General features: G+C 43.6%; 1 protein-coding gene across 3 annotated transcripts in view; it reads left to right on the forward strand.

Moving 5' to 3' along the window:
- Window positions 1-22,642, forward strand: part of DRD2 (dopamine receptor D2) — a 577,257-nt gene that overhangs the window by 499,397 nt on the left and 55,218 nt on the right. For all 3 annotated transcript variants that reach the window (XM_082274197.1, XM_082274196.1, XM_082274198.1), the window contains exon 5: window positions 18,332-18,513. In XM_082274197.1, the coding sequence (XP_082130323.1) occupies window positions 18,332-18,513 (182 nt within the window). The remainder of the gene's footprint in view (window positions 1-18,331; window positions 18,514-22,642) is intronic.

Here is a 22,642-nt window from a genome sequence, read left to right on the forward strand (position 1 = left end):
AGAGTCAGCTAAAGTCCGGATCCATATCAGCATAGAGCATCACAATACGGCATGACACAGGGGAAGCAGGGAGATGCCATCAGGATCCACAGGAGCGCAGCCTGGTCCGTTAGTCTACAGCACGGAGGGGGGGCACAAGGCAGCACAAGCAGGCAGGGAGGGCACGCATGCAGGAGCGGCACGAGTGGATATTGCAAGGAGAGTCAAGCAGGGCGGCATGCAGGTACCAAGGCCGGTGGGACGAGGGGGGGGGCGAGAAGGGGGGAGAGTCAGCGGGCAGTCATCAGGGGTGGAAAGCGGTGTCACGGGGGGATCCAGAGGAGTTCAGGATCTCACAGCAGGCCAGCAGGAAACAGCCGGGAAGGGGAGGGAAGGACCAAAGCAAGAGCGGGACCATACTCACAGAGCGGACTGGTTGGGGAATCAGGTCTCAGGGGCCGCGACCCCCGGTCCCTGGAAGATCTGTTGTGACCTCTGCATTGGATGGCGTTGTCGCCGAGGTTGGGAAGGACCGCGTCCCCTAGGACCCTGGCGGGGATCACGATCCGGGAGCCAAGCCAGCCAGTCTGGGATGTCAATCGGAGCCAACGCTAGAAAGTCGAACAGGGCCGGTAGATCGGCGTGTTTTCTCAGGGTGAAAGAGGAACCATTCCTGCGGACCGTGAGCTGTAGAGGGAATCCCCAACGATATGTGGTGTCCGGGGAACGGAGCCGTTCCAGCAAGGGCTTCAGCATCGCCCTGCGCTGCAATGTCCCAGGGGCCACGTCCGGGAAGATCAGTACAGTGGCGCCATCAAACTCCACAGGGCCTTTGGACCAAGCTGCCCGAAGAACCTTCTCCTTCACTGTGAATCTGTGAAGATGGCAGATCACATCCCGGGGCCTGGCGGGGTCCGTCGGTCGAGCACCCAAGGCGCGGTGGACCCTATCGAACTCGAGGATCACTGGAGGCTCAGGCGGCAGGATACGTGAGAGGATAGCCCTCACCGTCTCTTCGAGATCCTCCGGTCCGGTCGCCTCTGGGATCCCCCGGAGCCGCAAGTTGTTTTGGCGGCTCCGATTCTCAATATCCTCCATCCGGAGCTGGTGAGTGGCGAGGGCTGCACCGTGGGACATCTGGGTTTGCTCCAGGGCGGCCACCCGTGATTGTAGTTCACCGACCGCCGACTCACCCGCCGTTATTCGTCCATCCAGCTGGGCAACTTCACCGCCCAATGTTTGGAAGTCCCGTTTATGTTGTTCGGCCACCTGGGCCACAATGGACTCCATATCCGCCCTGGTAGGCAAGGCCCTAAGGAGAGCCCAAAGTTCAGCGGTGTCTCCGATCGGCACGGCCGGTGAGGGCAGGGAGGCAGACACGGGACTCTCCGCGGCCATAGCGGCTGGGGTGGGCAGAGATGAGGAGTGCAAGCCCGGAGAGGAGGCGGTCGGCGATCTCAGGCCACCACGCGGCGTCAGCTGCAAGGCCCGCGGCGGCGGACTGGCGGGATTAGGAAAGAAGGCACGAATAGGGGCAGCCGAAGCAGTCCTGGAGGTCGATGTAGACGCCGACTTCGTCTTCCTCTTTTTATGGACACTCATAGCAGCTAAATGGAGCAGAGAAAGGCCGAGAAGGGAGGCTGGAGAGCGGGAGCACCAGGAGAGAGTGTCTTCACACCGCCATGTCCAAGCCACGCCCCTTATCAATCCTTTTAAGGAGAGGCTGCTGCTGATTTTTAGGGTCAGTTTTCAACGATCGATTTTGCTGTGTGGGAGGGGTTTGCAGTGACCTATCTACGATCTTATCAATCCATTTAGGGAGAGGCTGGAGATAGGCAGGTGTCAGTGGTCCACATCGATTTTGCTGTGTGGGGTGCAGTGAACACAATTTTTTTTGCCCACTGAGGAGGAGGGAGAAAAGTATTTTTCTATCAGTCACTGTGTGCAGCGTTTTTCCTTCAGCTGTGCTGTGCTGACTGATCATACACTGCTGTGTTCAGTGTTCAGTTCACATGTGCTATTATTGAGTGGTTTCAAAAATCATACACTTTTTTCTATTCCACTATTCAATATACAGCCTTGGGTTAAAAAAAATTAAATTGTGGCCTGCAGCAGAGCTGAATGATATTTGGGGATTTTGGGGTTCATCTCATACTTCTGAAGATTTGAGGGTGCTGCCTGTTCCAAACTCCTCCTACTCCTCATCCAGCCTTTTAGGGGTACAAACAATAGTAATTGGGGCCTAGTGTGGTTTTGTACGTGTGAGATACATACACTTTTTTTGATCATATTTTCTATTCCGCTATTCAATAAAAACCTTTGGGGAACAGTTAAATTGCGGGATAGTCTGTGTTGGTACGTGTGAGATCCACCTTTCCAAGTTTTTGGGGTTCATCTCATACTTCTGAAGATTTGAGGGTGCTGCCTGTTCCAAACTCCTCCTACTCCTCATCCTGCCTTCAGGGGTACAAACAATAGTAATTTGGGCCTAGTGTGGTTTTGTACGTGTGAGATACATACACTTTTTTTGATCATATTTTCTATTCCGCTATTCGATAAAAACCTTTGGGGAACAGTTAAATTGCGGGATAGTCTGTGTTGGTACGTGTGAGATCCACCTTTCCAAGTTTTTGGGGTTCATCTCATACTTCTGAAGATTTGAGGGTGCTGCCTGTTCCAAACTCCTCCTACTCCTCATCCAGCCTTTTAGGGGTACAAACAATAGCAATTGGGGCCTAGTGTGGTTTTGTACGTGTGAGATACATACACTTTTTTTGATCATATTTTCTATTCCGCAATTCAATAAAAACCTTTGAGGAACAGTTAAATTGCGGGATAGTCTGTGTTGGTACGTGTGAGATTCACCTTTCCAAGTTTTTGGGGTTCATCTCATACTTCTGCAGATTTGAGGGTGCTGCCTGTTCCAAACTCCTCCTACTCCTCATCCAGCCTTTTAGGGGTACAAACAATAGTAATTGGGGCCTAGTGTGGTTTTGTACGTGTGAGATACATACACTTTTTTTGATCATATTTTCTATTCCGCTATTCAATAAAAACCTTTGGGGAACAGTTAAATTGTGGGATAGTCTGTGTTGGTACGTGTGAGATACACCTTTTCAATTTTTTGGGCGCATCTCATACTGCCGAGGATTTGAGGGTGCTTCAGTCTGCCTCCTGCCTATTCCGAACTCCTCCTACTCCTCATCCTGCCTTTAGGGTCGAAAAAATTGTAATCGGGGCCTAGTTTGTGTTTGTACGTGTGAGATACACCGTTTTGTAAAATTTGTCCTATTCCGCTATTCAATATACACCCTGTTTGAGTGTAAAAAATTAAATTGCGGGATAGTCTGTATCGGTACATGTGAGATACACCTTTTTAAATTTGTTTGGCGCATCTCCTTCTACCACCGAGGATTGCAGGGCGCTTCAGTTTGCCTCCTGTTCCCAACTCCTCCTACTCCTCTTCCTCATCCTGCCTTTAGGGTACAAAAAATTGTAATCGGGGCCTAGTCTGTGTTTGTACATGTGAGATACACCGTATTATAAAATTTTTCCTATTCCGCTATTCAATATACACCCTTTTGGAGTGTAAAAAATTTAATTACGACATAGTCTGTATCGGTACATGTGAGATACACCTTTTAAATTTGTTTGGCGCATCTCCTTCCACCGCCAAGGATTGCAGGGTGCTTCAGTTTGCCTCCTGTTTCCAACTCCTCCTACTCCTCTTCCTCATCCTTCCTTTAGGGTACCAAAAATTGTAATCGGGGCCTAGTCTGTGTTTGTACATGTGAGATACACCGTATTATAAAATTTTTCCTATTCCGCTATTCAATATACACCCTTTTGGAGTGTAAAAAAATTAAATTACGGCATAGTCTGTATCGGTACATGTGAGATACACCTTTTAAATTTGTTTGGCGCATCTCCTTCCCCCGCCAAGGATTGCAGGGCGCTTCAGTTTGCCTCCTGTTCCCAACTCCTCCTACTCCTCTTCCTCATCCTCCCTTTAGGGTACAAAAAATTTTAATCGGGGCCTAGTCTGTGTTTGTACGTGTGAGATACACCGTTTTTATCTTATTCCGCTATTCAATATACACCCTTTTGGGGTAAAAAACATTAAATTGCGGCATAGTTTGCATATTTGACTGTGAGATACACCCGTGCGATACTGTTGTTGTTTTGTTCCGCTATTCAATAAACACCTTTCTAGGGCAAGATCTTAAATTACAGAAATATGAGGAGACCGTCAAATAGGGGCCGTGGCCTGGGTCGTGGTGCTGCTGGTAGAGCTCCTTTTGCAAGGAGAGGACGTGGTCGATCTGTGCCAGCTACACGCACAAATGAAACACTTTCCTCAAGTGATAGTAGGCGACAGAACCTGCATCAGTATTTGGTAGGGCATCATACGCCTCTAGAAGTGATGAGGCCAGAACACAGAGAGGCGATAGTAGATTGGTTTGCTGCTGACAGTGCCTCCAGTTCCTTCACATTGTCTCCCACCCAGTCTACTGCAGAAAGGTCAGAGTTGGCACCTGCAGCCGATGTCCAACCGTCTTTCACCTCACCCCCTTGCAAATCAGGCAAGCAGTCTGAGCCCCAAGCCATACAGCAGTGTCTTCTTCTTTTTGAGGACTCTGTCAGCAGGGTTTCCCAGAGCCATCCACCTAGCCCTGCCCCAGAAGTGGAAGAGATTGAGTGCAGCGATGCCCAACCACTTATTTCTCAAGATGAGTACAAGCAAGGACCATCGCAGCACGTCTCCGATGATGACGAAACGCAGGTGCCAACTGCTGCGGCGTTCAGAATTGTGGTGACCGACAAGGAGGGCAGGGGTGAAGACTGGGTGGAAGATGATGTGGAGGACGATGAGGTCCTCGACCCCACATGGAATGAACGTCATGCAGGTGACCTGAGTAGTTTGGAGGAAGAGGCGGTGGTCGCACAGAGCCACCAGCACAGCAGAAGAGGGAGCAGGGTGCAGAAGCGGAGCGGCCGTGCCCTAGACACTACGCCTGCTAATGCCCAACGCAGCAAGGGAACGAGCGCACCAAAGTCAGCTCAAAGGAGCTCTCTAGCGTGGAAGTTCTTTAGAAAATGTGCTGATGACAGGACACGAGTGGTTTGCACCCTGTGCAATCAGAGCCTGAAGCGAGGCATAAACCTTCTCAACCTGAGCACAACCTGCATGATCAGGCATCTAAGTGCAAAGCACGAGCTACAGTGGAGTAGACACCTTCAAAACCAAGAAACGTCTCTGGCTCATCCTGCTTCCTCTTCTGCTGCAGTCTCGGCCGCTCCAGCCACATCTGTAGTGATACCAAAACCTGCCACCCCGCAAACAGACGATCTGTCAGCAACACCACCACCTGGGTCACCAACCATCTCCACAATGTCCCTTGGAAGCGTTCAGCTTTCCATCTCCCAAACACTTGAGAGGAAGAGGAAGTACCCCCCTACCCATCCGCGATCCCTGGCCCTGAATGCCAGCATTTCAAAATTCTTGGCCTTTGAAATGCTGTCATTCCGTCTGGTGGAGACGCACAGTTTTAAAAACCTTATGTCGGTGGCTATCCCACAGTACGCCGTGCCCAGCCGCCACTACTTTTCCAGGCAAGCCATCCCTTCTCTGCACAACCAAGTGGGGGAAAAAATCAGGTGTGCACTGCGCAACGCCATCTGTGGCAAGGTCCACCTAACTACCGATACGTGGACCAGTAAGCACGGTCAGGGGCGTTATATCTCCCTAACGGCACACTGGGTAAATGCAGTGGCGGATGGGCCTGAGGCGGATAGCAATTTGGCGCATGTCCTTCCACCACCGAGGATTGAAGGGCGCTTCAGTTTGCCTCCTGTTCCTAACTCCTCTTACTCCGCTTCCTCATCCTCTACCGCCTCCTCATCCGGACAGCGTAACACCTTCACCACCAACTTCAGTACGGCCAGGGGTAAACGACAGCAGGCAGTTTTAAAACTTGCCTGTTTGGGGGAAAAACCACACACCGCGCAGGAGTTGTGGAGGAGCATGGAACAGCAGACAAATGAGTGGTTGCTGCCAGCGAGCCTCAAGCCCGGCCTGGTGGTTTGCGATAACGGGCGAAATCTCATAGCAGCTCTGGGCCTAGCTGGTTTGACGCACATCCCTTGCCTGGCGCATGTGCTGAATTTGGTGGTGCAGAGGTTCCTTAAAAACGACCCCGATATGTCAGAGCTGCTGCAGAAAGTGCGGGCCGTCTGTGCGCACTTTCGGCGTTCTCACCCTGCTGCTGCTCGCCTGTCAGTGCTGCAGCATAACTTCGGCCTTCCTGCTCACCGCCTCATATGTGACGTGCCCACAAGGTGGAACTCCACCTTGCACATGCTGGAAAGACTGTGCGAGCAGCAGCAGGCCATAGTGGAGTTTCAGCTGCAGCACGCACGCGTGAGTCACTCTGCGGAACAGCACCACTTCACCACCAATAACTGGGCCTCCATGCGAGACCTGTGTGCCTTGTTGCGCTGTTTTGAGTACTCCACCAACATGGCCAGTGCCGATGACGCCGTTCTCAGCTTAACTATCCCACTTCTATGCCTCCTTCAAAAAACAATTCGGGCGATGATGGAAGAGGATGTGGCACAGGATGAGGAGGAGGAGGAGGATGAAGAGGTAACATTTCCAAGGCTTTCAGGGCAGTCATTCACAAGGGGCTCTGAGGGTGGGTTCCTGCACACACAAACGCCACGGACACAATTGTCCAGCAGGGGCACAGTTCTGGAGGATGTGGAGGATGAGGAGGAGGAGCTGGAGGAGGAGATGGAACCATGTTAACAGCAGGGTGGCACCCAGGCCAGCTCATGGCCATCACTGGTGCGTGGCTGGGGGGATACAGAGGACACGGACGATACACCTCTCACAGAGGACAGCCTTTCGTTGCCTCTGGGCAGCCTGGCACACATGAGCGATTACATGTTGCAGTGTCTCCACAACGACCACCGAGTTGCCCACATTCTAACTTGTGCTGATTACTGGGTGGCCACGCTGCTGGATCCCCGTTACAAGGACAACGTACCGTCCTTAATTAACTCACTGGAGCGCGATCGCAAAATGCGCGAGTACAATCGCACGCTGGTAGACGCGATGCTGCTGGCATTCCCACCTGACAGTGGGGCCACAGTGGAAGCACAAGGCAGAGGAGGAGGAGGAGGAGGAGGAGGAAGAGGTCGCCAACGCAACCAGGGCACCGCCAGCACCTCAGAAGGCAGGGTTAGCATGGCCGAAATGTGGAAAAGCTTTGTCAGCACGCCACAACAAACAGCAGCACCAGCAGCTCATATGGAACATCTTAGCAGGAGGCAGCATTTTACCAACATGATGGAGCAGTATGTGTGCACACGCCTACATGTAGTGAATGACGGGTCTGCCCCCTTCAACTTCTGGGTCTCCAAATTGGGCACATGGCCTGAGCTTGCCCTTTACGCCTTGGAGGTGCTGGCGTGCCCTGCAGCCAGTGTATTATCTGAACGGGTATTTAGCACGGCTTGGGGCGTTATCACAGACAAGCGCAGCCGCCTGTCCAGAGACAATGTGGACAAGCTCACGTTCATTAAAATGAACCAGGCATGGATCCCACGGGACTTTTCCGTACCTTGTGCAGAATAGCGATGGATACCGACCTTACCCAGCCATTGTTCTATTTTTGCTCTTTCTCACTCTTTTGGGGTGCCCTCATTTAAAATTTCTGAAAAGAAGCAGTGTTGGCTACCTCATCCTCCTCAGGGCCAGATTAACGTAGGGGCTATTGGAGCTGCAGCTCCAGGCCCCTACCTTTATATAGGCCCCGGGTTGGCCATATTCACTGTTACCGCTCTTCTGTCACTTGTAAACACAGAAGTTTGGCTTCTATGCTCGCTTCCCCAGGCAGCTCCCTCAGAACCTCCCCACACAGCACGAAGGCCGGACAAGGAGGGACAGTTGCCGATGCATGGATGTGCTTATGGGCTTCAGAGACAGCATCCCATGTTGAATTAGGCATGCATAGCTGCACCCTTCCTCCTCTGGGTGCATGCCAAGGCACGGCCCTTAAGGCCCTTCAAAATCCTCAGCACCAAGCCCATGATGCTCTTAATCTGGCCCTGTGTGCACCCCAAAGTTGAAATACACATGCATGTGTTTGCCTACATGTACATGGCCCCGATACATTACTCTCCCTGCTGGCAAAGAGAAATAGAGCAGAGCAGGTCCGAGGGAGATCTTTCCCATCTCTTCACTGGCAAACAGAGCGATAATGCTATGTGCCCTAGGTGATTAGGGTGTGCCCAGGTACACCCGGCACACCCTGTGCACACGCCTATGACACCGCCACATCCACCACTACCTCAACCTCCCTCCTACTCCATATGGGCCTCGTCCTTCAGAGATGAAGAACATTGTTTTATTTTACTGTTTTTTTTGTTGTTTTAAGTTATTTCCCTATCCACATTTGTTTGCAGAGCACTTGCCATGCTCTTAACTACGTTTTGCTGCCATTTGCAGCACTCTAGCCCTTTCCATTGGTGTTTTAGAGCCATTTTAGTGCCTGAAAGTTTGGGTCCCCATTGACTTCAATGGGGTTCGGTGTCCGGGAAAAGTTCGGCAAAAGTCCAGGACACGGACCCGGACCCGGACTTTTTTTTTTCGGCCGAACCCGCTGAACACGGACATCCAGGTGTCCGCTGAACTCTAGTTGTGAAGAAACTACAGGAGAACAGCTGTACTGTAATGCTACAAAAAAACACAAGTATTTTAAATTGTAATTATATATGATAGACTGTTTTTCTTTTTTTTTTTTTAAACAAGGTTAATGATATTAAGTTTGGATTTATTACCTGATCAGAAACTAGAGAGTGAATACAATCTCTTCAGCCATTGGCATCCTGGTCTGTAACTGAACATTCCTGCTGGATCGCTCAGCTGCTCTATATCAATAATGGAAAATTAAGACCATAAGAGAACAAAACACCTTCAGGGTAGATTATGTTGAAAGTAGCAATTGTTGAAACTGTCATTACCACAGTTGTCACATCTATATACATATATATATATATGTACATATATATATATATATATATTAACCCCTGGTTGGAAAGTTGTACAAACTTTTTTTTTACAAGTGTGTTAAAATTTATAAAAATCTAGTGGGGTCAAGGTAGCTTAGCAGCAAAGCTGAACATCTCATGTGTATAGCTTGGATATGCAGAAAAGTGAATAGGCTTTCCACTTTTTGCCATACTTCTAACTCTCTAGGGCACTGAAGCCTTTGTGTTGGAGTTTTGTCTTTACCATTGTGCTTCTCCTCTCTGCATCTGTCATGTACCCTAAGCATTCTTAGTTTTTTGTGCTTCTAAAATTAATCATTTTAAACCATTGTTGTTGTTTTTGGTACAATATGAATATGTAGCTTCTTACTCCACTTGTACTTTTTTGGCCTTGTATGTGGTGTTTGTTCACTCTTAAGATTCTAATTCATCTATACAATTTAGGATTTCTTTATGTTTCACTCATTTTGCTTATGCCAATTTCTTGTCCTTTTGCATAATGTAATTTTATTCATGAAGCAAAACTGTAGTCAAGTTCAAACTGGGGGTGAAGTCAAGAAGCATATATTTTAGTTAAAGAACCAGGCAGAGCCATATCTGGGCACCACAGGAAGGAGGAAGCTACTCAGACATGATTACAAACCAAAGGCTAATTAGGTCTGGTCAGGATTCACAAACAAACAAGAGGGCTATGGCCAAAAAAAGACAAAAATGTTCAGTTCACGTTCAACGGTTGAGTGACTGCAATCTAACACAAACCGTCATATTAATTTAAGACCAACAATCCAATAAGTTGTATACACAGGCTTTTTTGGGTCCGTGACCCACTATGTAGAGCAGAAAGATCATATATCTATAAAAATAAGGTAGACATGACAGCTACCATATAGCTTTATTGGGATTTGTATTTTATTTAATTGTTAGTGTCAATTATTTTCACTTCCTGCCTCTCAGGCTAACTAATTTGTGCAACCCCCCTACCCTAGTTGACTGGCTTGTCTTAGCATTGTGATATCAAGATTAGATGTCATAGCCACACAAGGCACTCCAGGCACGAAGAAGCTGAAAGTGACAGTTTGGCGATTCTGCATCAGTACATCCAGAACCCACAACTAGAATAGTGAGGAAAACTGTTCCTCATCCTTTTAGCGGATGGAGTGCATGAAGTGTAAGTACAGACAGTGCTGAGACAATGTCCTCTGGAACCTTAGGCAAGGATGTAAAAGTGTGCCTTCCCGTAATACAATTTTAACTAAAATTTTTTTGGGTTAAAAAAACCTAATTTGGGTTAACTATGAATTTATTCTGAGTATTGTGCGCAGTACTGGAGGCCATATCTCCAGAAGGATATAGATACTCTAGAGAGAGTTCAGAGAAGAGCTACTAAACTAGTACATGGATTGCAGGAAAAAACTTACCAGGAAAGGTTAAAGGACCTTAACATGTATAGCTTGGAAGAAAGAAGAGACAGAGGGGATATGATAGAAACTTTTAAATACATAAAGGGAATCAACTCGGTAAAGGAGGAGAGCATATTTAAAAGAAGACAAACTACCACAAGAGGACACAGTTTTAAATTAGAGGGGCAAAGGTTTAAAAGTAATATGAGGAAGTATTACTTTACTGAGAGAGTAGTGGATGCATGGAATAACCTTCCTGCAGAAGTGGTAGCTGCAAATACAGTGAAGGAGTTTAAGCATGCATGGGATAGGCATAAGGCTATCCTTCATATAAGATAGGGCCAGGGACTATTCATAGGATTCAGATATATTGGGCAGACTAGATGGGCCAAATGGTTCTTATCTGCCGACACATTCTATGTTTCTATGTTTCTATTTGTCACTTTATTAAAGGCACACAAATCATATTTCTGGTACAAGGCTTTTTTTTTTTTTTTTTATTTGGCACTACAAACCCAAACACATATAAACTTAAAAAGTTTACATACAAAGGTTAGAAGAAGAAAACCACAAAAACGAAAAAAAAAGGATATTAAGCCCCAGTTCACTCTGTACACCACATTAGAACAGTTTTAGAATCGCACAGGAATTTTAGTTCCTGGAACTTGAATTTCAGTGCAATTCATATGTGACTCCCAGTGTGGCCACAATTTGAGCCCATTTTTTTTTTTTTTTTTGAATGGGCTGAAAGTGCCCCTCATCACACCAAAGCAGTACAGGCACCTTTCTTGGAAACTCACCGCAACTGCATCGTATGGTCCATCTGTGCCATTTGATGCAGTACAGGCAAACAGCATTGCATTTGGGATCCTTTTAGGGTGTTCTTGACTTTGTATTGGTAGGTGTGTACCGCACTCAGGAAAAAAAAAATATATATATATATATATATATATATATATATATATATTAACTGAAATATAGGTGAACTTCAATGCAGCTGTTCAAATTGGTAGTGACCAAATATATTAAAGTGCAGTGCAAATACAGCGCAAAGATCAGTGAAAAAGCTATTGTCAATATTAAATATCTAGAATGCAGCTGTTCATAAATTGTGGTACCCAAAATTCAAAAATGCAAGGAAAATAAATCACAGCGCAAACAATGGTGAATCATATACAAAATAAATAGGTTCTACTCAAAATAAAACTCATAAAGTGCACCGTGCAAATATGTGCAAAAAAGGCTGGAGTGTAGAAACCATGTAAACATATACAATAGTAAATAAAGTGCCAGTCCAGATAAAATAGTTCTTTAAGATCTCAGTAGATGGTAAGGTATGTACAGTCCCAAAAATGTATCCCACGAAAGTGCTGGAGTGCCAGGATGAAAGTGCACAAACATGCAATATTTTGCGGTGCTGTGAGCAAGTGCCGGTCCTCCCCCTTTGGGTGTTCACTTACCGGACAATGATGACCCCTATGCTGTATAGCTATAGAGATCGACAGGGCTTATGTCCTAGTAAGGTACCGACTGTCAAAACTCCTCCAAGCCAGATGTATCTCCACAGATGTAAATACCCCGATACTAGTAGGTGTAGTAGAGTAATAGAAAACCAACAGACCCAACAGTCATGGCATGCTGCTGATTCTGTGTAATCTCTATAGCTATACAGCATAGGGGTCATCATTGTCCGGTAAGTGAACACCCAAAGGGGGAGGACCGGCACTTGCTCACAGCACCGCAAAATATTGCATGTTTGTGCACTTTCATCCTGGCACTCCAGCACTTTCGTGGGATATATTTTTGGGACTGTACATACCTTACCATCTACTGAGATCTTAAAGAACTATTTTATCTGGACTGGCACTTTATTTACTATTGTATATGTTTACATGGTTTCTACACTCCAGCCTTTTTTGCACATATTTGCACGGTGCACTTTATGAGTTTTATTTTGAGTAGAACCTATTTATTTTGTATATGATTCACCATTGTTTGCGCTGTGATTTATTTTCCTTGCATTTGTGAATTTTGGGTACCACAATTTATGAACAGCTGCATTCTAGATATTTAATATTGACAATAGCTTTTTCACTGATCTTTGCGCTGTATTTGCACTGCACTTGACTTTGTATTGACAACCGCAGTGGATCGCAAACACAGTGTGATTGCAATGCGGTTCAGGAAACACTCTTGGATCGCTGCTTTTCATGCATTGCATATGTGTGAACCTAGGCTTAGGGAGGAAGGGAATGAATACAAATTAGGGTTCACTAAGGATTAATAATAAAGGGGCTACATTTTTTTTACATACACTGTACTTTATGCAGTAATTCATAAATAAAAATAGAAAAGTAACTTTCATTCATATTTCTGAGCTGTCAAACTCAAAATTCTGCAGATTTCACAGTCCTGCAGAATGTGGTTCTTTCAGTTTAATTCATTAGAGCCTGGAGAGCTTTGCTTTGTTTATTAGAAGCCTACAGAGCTACTGATCTAAAGCGGGCAGCTGCCATGCTGACAGCAGAACGAGTGCTGCTGGTTAGGGAGGGAGAGCTGCAATCTCTCATTTGGAAAAAAGGAATGGTTCCCTCAAGGGTTTTTCTTTGCAGCAAATAACTATAAAAACAGGTTTTTATAAAAAAAATATTTTTTTATTGGACAATTCGTTCCACATTGGATTAAAAATGTGAGCTCTGGTTACGATGCTTATTACCATCCAATATGATAGCAAAGAAGGAAGGTAGAACAGGTACATTCTTGGTTACATTATTGGTATGTACCTGTTCTACCTTCCTTTTTTGCTATTATAGTGGATGGTAATAAGCATTGTAACCAAAGCTCATATTTTAATCCCATGTGGAATAACTTTTAACGAAATGTCCAATAAAATATTTAAAAAAAAAAAACCCTGGGAGAACCATTCCTTTTATCCAAATACAGATTTGGGGTGTGCAGCCCTCCCCTTTCCTAAAGTGTGTTTTTTTTTTTTTTTTTTTTTTTTCATTTTCAACTGCAATATCTCAAAGCAATCTGCAGGACTGAGCTGTCTGGTTGACAGCTCAGTCCTGCACAGCTAAAGTATAAATCAAGCCAAAACTTTTTTTTGTTTTGGATAGAGGGAGATGGGTTAGAGCACCCATCAGTTTTTACTGCTACCTGTGTCCTGGTTAGGGAGATTTACCCTCTCTTTTTGTCCTGTTTACGGTTATCATTAAAAGTAAAAGAAAATTTCAAATTTTGGGTTGTTCCTAGAAAAGTAAAAGAGGGGAAATTTGTCTGGTTGACAGCTCAGTCCTGCACAGCTAAAGTATAATTCAAGCCAAAACTTTTTTTTTTGTTTTGGATAGAGGGAGATGGATTAGAGCACCCATCAGTTTTTAAAAGTAAAAGAGGGGAAATTTTCCAGTGGGGGTCATTTGTTATGGTGACCTCCCCCCAAGAGATCCCCCTAACATGCACTCCACTATCTTTTCACTTCCTATTTTAGCTATCAGACAGGAAGTGCTGGCAAATCTCCCCAACGGGGCAAAGATGGCAAAAATAAACCTTACAGGAGTTATAACCCTCCTTTACTCTATCCAAAAAGGAACAAAACATTTTACGGACAAGGCTGGGTGAAGCAGAGGCTTCTGTAGCCCAGCAGCATGGCACCCAAGGTTTGACCTTTTGATATAAGATAATCATTTATGATGAAACCTTTTCTTTAGTCTTTATTTTGGGTTAATTAGGTTTCCCTACTAATAGTAAAAAAAACATAAATATATTACTCCCTTATACTAGGCAGCATAACACATCTTGATCTTGAACTCTACTGCATTCTGGGAAGCAGGTGAAGAACTTTAGCCATGAAAAGTAATGTGTTTTGGGAAAGCTGAGGTTGTCTCATCTGTGGTTTTCTGCCATATGTCATGTTTGTGTATCCTCTTGAGCACAAATGTTGCTTTCAATTGTCTGCAAAAACCGAAACAAACACTTTCATCTTATAAATCCCAATTTACAACAAGCAAAACAACCACTCAACCATATCAAGGAGTAATAAATACAGTAATTACAAAACCTTTGTCCTGTCACTGTTGCCCATTGTTATAAAATGATATACAGTGCTCGACCAACAAAATACCCTGACTGAATTATTGATCTAGAGAAACAATCTAGAGAAAACAATGAAGACAGACTAAATGAATGGTTAATGGAAAACAAATGATGTTTACCATACATTTTGCCTTCACAGCAGAAGGTTCCAATTGCAGATGTGGAGAAAATGTTGTTTTTTGAGGGAGCATTGTCAGATGTCTATCATCATTTAACTACATTGAGTTATTCTTTATTAAATTACAAAAGAAATATAACTTTTCTAAAATGTCACTTCTGGTACATAAATAACCAATAAACTTAGCAACTTCCTCAGCACTTCTATTCAGACCTCTCAATGCCTACACATCTCAGAGCTAGCCAGATGCTCTTTAGTGTTTGTGAAATTGCAGAGTGGTTAAGGGACAGAAACTCAGATGTGCACAACATGTTTGCCTAATTTGGAAGACCTGGAAGTTTGCCTTCAGAACTGACATCTCTGTAATCCCCGTTACTGCTCCATCTTTTCTGCTGTTTCTTCTGGCCCGGCATCTTTTCTCTTTATAGGTGGCCCCTGATTATGTAACTTCCGTGCATGTGCACCGAAAGAAGACCTAAACCCTACTATCCTTTTCAGCCAAGGAGTCTGCCATCTTAGCCCCTGTTTGATCTGAAACTGTTTGCCATCTTAGCCCCCCAACAAAAACACCCAGGTGTGTTGTTGCAGGCGTTTATTGGGCATTTTTTGGGCGTCTTTGGAGGCAGGCATAACATCTGAACTTCTGTATAGGGCTATATATACACACACACATATATGTATATATACACATACACACATATAGGTGTGATAGGAGCGGAACCCCATCCCTGCAAATAATTTCATTAGCGCAGGGATGGGATTCTACTACTTTCACACCTATATGTGTCTGCCGGGCATAAAACTCATGTGGAAGGACCCTAAGGGGGCTGGTGGGTGCAGGCACCACTGAGTCATTATAAAAAAAAAGTGCGTTCCCGTGCTAAATAGTAATAATTATAAATAATAACAAAAATATTTTGAGGGATAATGCAGGATCCTTTAGTGAGCTTCTTCACTCATCCACCCCTTCTGTGGTGAAAATCACACCATGGGGTACATGGTACCACTGAAGCAGCCTCACCTGAGATGAGTTTTGCCTTTCATCGTTATGTGAGTTTTTATTTGGCAAATATGCCCTATGCTAATTAAATATTGCACTTAGAATGCGCTCTCCTGTTTCTCTTTTTTTACATGGATCTTTGAGTTGGCTTCTCTTTGAGTAGAAGCTTTGCCATAGTGCGGAGCATTCATTGACTATCTACAGCCCACCCATTTTTATCCATTAGACTATTTATGGACTATTTTAACTTGTCTAAACAGTTACCTATTTGGCTTTACCTGTGCACCAGCATTTTATGTTTAAACTGAATGCAGGATGGGGATGAGGGAGATTCAGGTCTTCAGGGTGTAGTGCTGATGCCGACACCTCCACTGGATGACTTCTCAGCTAGTGAGAGACAGATCCACCTACTGTGTGCGGGGAGGTACTAGAGCTGGCTGTGTGCTTCAACTTAATACAGCAACAAAAGTAGTACATGTGAAAGATGGTGCAGCTTTTAAGGAGGGGCAGGGAAGATGGGGGAAGTGGAGAGGTCAGAGCTGAAGAGGGATGAAAGCGAGATGTGCATTAAATGTGTGGTTTAACAATTGTTACTGCAAGGCGGGGTCATTATTTTGAATGGCACCCCAACTCACTAAGGCACTGTACCTGCATTGTAGCATGCTGCAATGCACAGTAATGTGCGGTAGTGTGTTGTGGTGCATTGTGTTAGAAAAACGTTAGAGTTCCTGCGCCAGTTTTCTGAAAAAAGCCCTGCACATTGCAATACCAATAGTAGCTTATTACCATTCAATTAATTTGTATAGGTGCAAAACCTGTTTTATTGTTATTAAAGGTTATTTTTTTATTTATTTTTTATGTTGTTAAAGCAAAGCGGAACTTATGCAAGTAATGTATTCCTTATATGCAAGTACTCTGTTCACAATTCCTTAGTGGCAGAGGGAGCATAAACCCTATAAGGTTGAATAAAAGGGAGATGTGGACTGGGGATGCAAAGGTAAAGAGCTGTGGAAGCTGTGTGTAGCACACAACTGAATTCCATATTCTGTATGATGTGCACCCCTGAACTCTGCACTCTGTGTCTAACCCCTCCAGGATTTCTGCACTCAGTATGTAATTATAATTATTATTATACAGGATTTATATAGCGCCAACAGTTTGCGCAGCGCCTTACAATGTGAGGGAAGACAATACAGTTACAATACAATTCAAAACAGGAGGAACTAGAGGGCCCTGCTCATTAGAGCTTACAATCTTGAAGGGAGACACTCCTGCTATTTAATGCCTGTTTAACACCCACTATTGGTGAAATTTGACCACACCCATTATTCAATGCAGTTTTGGGGGGGGGGGGGATGTGTTTAGAGTTTCTGCGCCGATTTTCTGAAAAAAGCCCTGCACATTGCCATACTAATAGTAGCTTATTACCGTTCAATTAATTTGTATAGGTGCATAACCTGTTTTATTGTTATTAAAGGTTATGTTTTTTTTGTTATGTTGTTAAAGCAAAGCTGAACTTATGCAAGTAATGTATTCCTTATATGCAAGTACTTTATTCAGTATTTAATGGGTTCATTTCAGGAAAGCCTACCTAAAATGTACCATTTGCTGGAAAACAAGTCTCTAGTTTCTGGCCAAAAAAACAAGAACAAGATCATTGAACAACTCTGCTTGACCAGAGTTACCCCCCCCCCCCCCCCTTAGCAGAAACTATGTAACTAATTTAATAGAGATTATGTTCTGTACTCAGAGTTCTGTGTATGAGATGTCCAGAATGAGATACATTTTATAAGTCTAGAAATGCTTTTTTTTATTGTTAGCTTATATTTGGTTTGTGCAGGTAAAATTGTAACTTAGACATATGTGGTCTAATTAGAAAGTCTGAAGAAAACAACTGGATTCAGTTTGGTGCAAAATATTGACAGGCAAAGCCGAAATGGACAAAGTTTATCTTAGAGATTTTCTTCTACCATTCAGTGAGCTTATCTGGGTATTTACAAGTGCTTCAAGAATTTATGTTAGTTTATACTGGGTGTTCTGATATGATTGTCTGCTTTGTTTAGTACTTAAAAAGTTTGAGAGCCAATTTTACACTTCCGCATGTTCTACTGCATTGCTGCAATGTTAAGTTTAACAATTGTTACTGCAATGCGGGGTCATTATTTTGAATGGCACCCAAACTCACTAAGGCACTGTACCCACATTGTAACATGCCGCAATGCACAGTAATGTGCGGTAGTGTGTTGTGGTGCATTGGGTTAGAAAAACTCTGTTCATTAAGCATACCAAATGGTCACTGAGTTTGGTAAATAAAGTGTCTATTGTTTTAACTTCACTTAATCCTGCTAGGATCACTTTACAATACCCAATCATGGTAGATGAAAAAATTCCAGTCTTTTACATTTCCCTCGCATGTGATTGGATATTTAAAGTGAACACAGCTTTACATTATTAACAAACAATCACTTTGCTATTTGAATAACTTATATTTCTTCAGTAAATCAATCTAGCTCGGTGATCTTATTTAGTTAATTTAAAAACAATTCTACATTTATTTTACCAAGTGTTTTTTTTTTTTTTTTTTTTTTTTTAGCATGCACAGCACAGCTTTGATGTCAGTACTTAGAATTTATATTTATATTTAAAAGGTAAAGGATTTGTACTTACTTGATTTTATTTTTACAGCATCCAATGAGTGCCTCATTGAAAACCCTGCATTTGTCATCTACTCCTCTGTTGTATCCTTCTATGTTCCCTTTATTGTCACGCTCCTGGTATATGTCCAGATTTATATAGTTCTGCAAAAGCGAAGGAAGAGGGTAAACACCAAGCGCAACAGCCGTGGATTGGAGGCGGATGGCAACAAGGTAAATTATGTACACAGATACAATATATATATATATAGAATATTATTTTATATTTTCATAGAAAAATGGTAATAAAATATAATTTACTGTAACCAATTCCATACCTTGCCAGATTGTTATTGCTAAAAGATAACAGAGTTGATTTAATAAAACTAGAAAGTGCAAACTCTGGTGTAGCTGTGCATAGTACCCAATCAGCTTGATCAATGACAAAAAAAAAACTGGAAGTTGATTGGTTTCTATGCAGAGCTACACCAGATTTTGCACTCCCCAGTTTTAGTAAATCAACCCCCATGGGTTCAGTTTGCTAAAGGCAAATCGGCTGATCACTTTGCAAGAGAAGTTGCAATTTGTAAGGGAATAATGCCCCAGAGTTTAGTGAATGCGGTGGAAAAGTTTCATTTTGCACATAATACCAAATCGTGTACAAGGTAAATTCACCAATCTCTGGGGAAAATTCCTTTGAAAAGTGTTACCTCCCTTCTAAAGTGAACAGCCTATTTGATTTTAGTAAATCAACCCCAAATATATTATGTTGCAGTTGGTAATTCCATAGTGAGCAGCCATTTTGAATCTAAAGCATTCAGTTTCACATTCTACAGCTCTATGACTTATAGGCACTGGAGCTTATGCCACCTGTTGATTCTTTTTATAAGGTGAAATATTTAGCCCCATGTAAAATTCCCACCCTGACAGCAAAAGTTTATGGTGGCCCTGCTGATAGTTATGCTACTGGCTTTATACTGTAGCTTTTATAGTTTAACGACCTAGTATACTTCACTGCTGTATTAAAGTAGAGATACAAAAATGCCCAACTTTCAAATGATAGCCTTACTGTCAGCTTATGAAGTGATTATGGTGCTATAATGTTGTATATAGCTTTAGATATCTATGGTACTCTGAATTATAAGGTTCTCACTAGATGGTACCTGGTCCTAGCTAGAATACACAAATTTCTTCCCCACTACCCTCCACAATGGTTCAGAGGCTGCGCTGCAGCGGGCACACATTTGCATATTTGATGGGATTTCCTCATAGTTCAATCTTTCTGGTCTACAATTTTTGGAATTCTTTCACAACTCTTGGACACATCTTTGTCCCCCGATCCTTCAAAAGCCCTCTTGAACCTGAAACCCGTCGCTCTGACACGCCGCCAATTTAAACTTCTTCTTCATGTCACCACATCAGCCAAGCAGACCATTTCCAAAGCTTGGAAAACCCCCTCTTTATGCGTACTCGCCACTAAACACAGGATTACCCAAGTCATGATTCATGCCAAAATAGAGGCTGTCCTCCAAGACACAGTTCCTAAATTTGAAAACTTATGGACTCCTTGGATTACCCATTTCCTGCCCCCTGGCCTTGACATTACTTTGATGCGCCCATGACCATATTCTGGATCACGATTATGAACTTATTCGGCCTTCAGTCTTCCGGTCGCCCCCCCCTGGGGGGACGCACACCCCATGTCTTTTGTTCCATTTACTCGCCCCCCCTTTCCACCCCTTTCCCCCCCCCCTCTTCTGTCTGCTTCTCTCTTCTCGCCTTCCAGGCTGCCCTCGATTATTTCCACCCCTCCCATGTACCACGGTCTCCCAGACTTCTCTTGCCAAATAGCTAAGATTTTTTATGTTTCACATCACTAGTGGGAGACAACAGCAACAAATTCATCTCCCCTAAAGAATTGCATGCTTTTTCCCAGTTGCTACTCTACCCCCCTGTTATACATTTTGTCTGTTAGTAATTTTGTTCCGCTCTTTGTTTCCACACCACGGTTGAGAAATGTATTGTTGTCGAATCCATGTCATTGGTACCTACTGCCTTATACTGTGCTCTGTGCATAACTCTGCACCACTGCTTTATCTCCCTTGTTCATTCTTTATTCTTAACCACTTGCCGACTGCCTAACGCCGATCTACGTCGGCAGTCAGCCCCTCACAGGCAAAGTGACGTAGAGCTACGTCACTAGCTTGTGAGGGTCTAGGGAGCGAGCGCGCGCCCCCGGAGGCGCGCTCCCGCGTGGTCACGGACCCCCCCGCGCGTGTGACCGGCGGACCCGATGTGCGCCGGCCACTCTGCAATCGGCGGGGGAGAGGGAGAAAGTCAGGCGGCTTGTGTAAACAAGCCACCTGTCATTCTCCTCGGTGTAAAAACACTGATCACACTGATCTACTATGTAGATCCGTTGATCAGTGTCCTTACAGCTCAAGCCACAGCCAATCACAGTAGAAAGCACGCCCCTAGGGACACACACAGCCCCTTCCTCCCAAATAAAGTTAACCCCTTCACTACCAGTGTATTTTTACAGTAACAGTGCATATATATAGCACTGATTACTGTAGAAATGTCACTGGTAACCCCAAAAGTGTCAAAAATGTCAGTCAAGGGTCCGATCTGCCCGCCGCAATGTCGCAGTACCGCAAAAAAAATCGCAGATCGCCGCCATTACGCGTTAAAAAAAAAAACAACAAAAATGACAAAAATCTTTCCCTTTGTTAGTAAACGCGATAACTTTTGCGCAAACCAATCAAAATACGCTTTTTGCGGTTTTTTTTACCAAACATAGGTAGCATAAAACAAATTGGCCGAAAATGTTAAAAAATTTTGATTTTTACATTTTTTTGGGGGGGAATTTCATATATAAAAATGTGAAAAATATTGCTATTTTTGCAAAATTGACGCTCTTTTTTTGTTTATAGCGCGTGATCAAAAAATCGCACAGGTGATCAAATACCACCAAAAGAAAGCTCTGTTTGTGGGAAAAAAAGGACACCAAATTTGTTTAGGTACAGCGTCGCACGACCGCGCAATTGTCCGTTAAAGTCACGCAGTGCCGAATCGCAAAATACCCCCTGGTCAGGAAGGGGGTAAAATCTTCCGGGGCTTAAGTGGTTAATAACATTTTTGAACCATCGATATCTATGGTACTCTCAAACTATTGTTGATTACAGATCTCCACAAGCATTGGATTATACTGCAAATATTTTAGGAACTTACATCTTTATTAAAATAGGTGACTTTCAGAAGAAATGGGTATAGCACTGGGAGAGGTGGTTACTTTAGGTGAAACTGGTATATCAAGTGGTGTGATCACAGGAGACGGGGGGGGGGGCACAATTATCTTATATTTTTTGACTCATGTAAAATCTGACTTGGCTTTTGCAGCAAAAAAAGATCTGAAAAATTGCAAAAATCATTATCTATTTAGTAGTGTAATGATGACAGCCTCAAGCCTGGTAAACACTACACATTTTTTTATGGATTTCCTATGAAATTCTTGTGTGAACCGGCTCTTAATGAAATGAATAAAAAATGTACAATAACAGTATTTACAAAAAATTTACATTTCAAAACAGACAATAGCAACAGTAAAATAAAGAGATTTAAAAATTAGATGTACAGGTTTGTCTGGTCTTTGGCTCCTGTGAACAGTCAAATTAATTTCAGAGTAAGTCTGATTTTGACAAAATCACAGACCTTCATAAATGGCTCTTTGAAATCTGGTCTAGTTCCAACTGAAGAGAAGAGCAGCGGCAGCTAGCAATTGCAGCAGCATTTTTTTTTACTCTGCAGAGGGTGTAACTGAGCAACCCCCCACCCAAAAAAAATTTCCGGATGACATGGAACATGACAATAATCAGATATCTATATCACCTAGAAAACTTAATGTGACCAACTCTCCTTCTGTAATTTATAGAATAGGCATGTTTGGTATTGAACTGATTGTTATTCTCTTATTCATTTATGTAAACACTTGTTACTAATATGTCACAATCAAAAAGTTAAATTGGATAAAACCTACTGATGCTGGAATGATTTCATGGGATTTTTGATGGCCTGCTTCATGTCTCAAGATGAGATGTGTTCTAGCGTAGGGGTGTTCAGTGTGGTCTTTGAAATTAAAACGTTGCTGTCTCTTTATGAAGCATAGACATTAGATTGAAATTTCAACATTTTATGGTGGACTTGTAAATTTTGGAGAAATTAGGTTGTGCAACATGATTTCCTTACTCAGATTGTGATCAGACCTCATTACTGTCCCACCTCCTCTTCTTAGAAGGTTGGACAGAAAGAATTACAAGTTCCTTTCCAACCTGTCTGCTTTGCTATAGGTACTTTAATTATTGTG

Source organism: Pelophylax lessonae (genome assembly GCF_965119305.1).
Source record: "Pelophylax lessonae genome assembly, chromosome: 12".
NCBI lineage: Eukaryota > Metazoa > Chordata > Amphibia > Anura > Ranidae > Pelophylax > Pelophylax lessonae.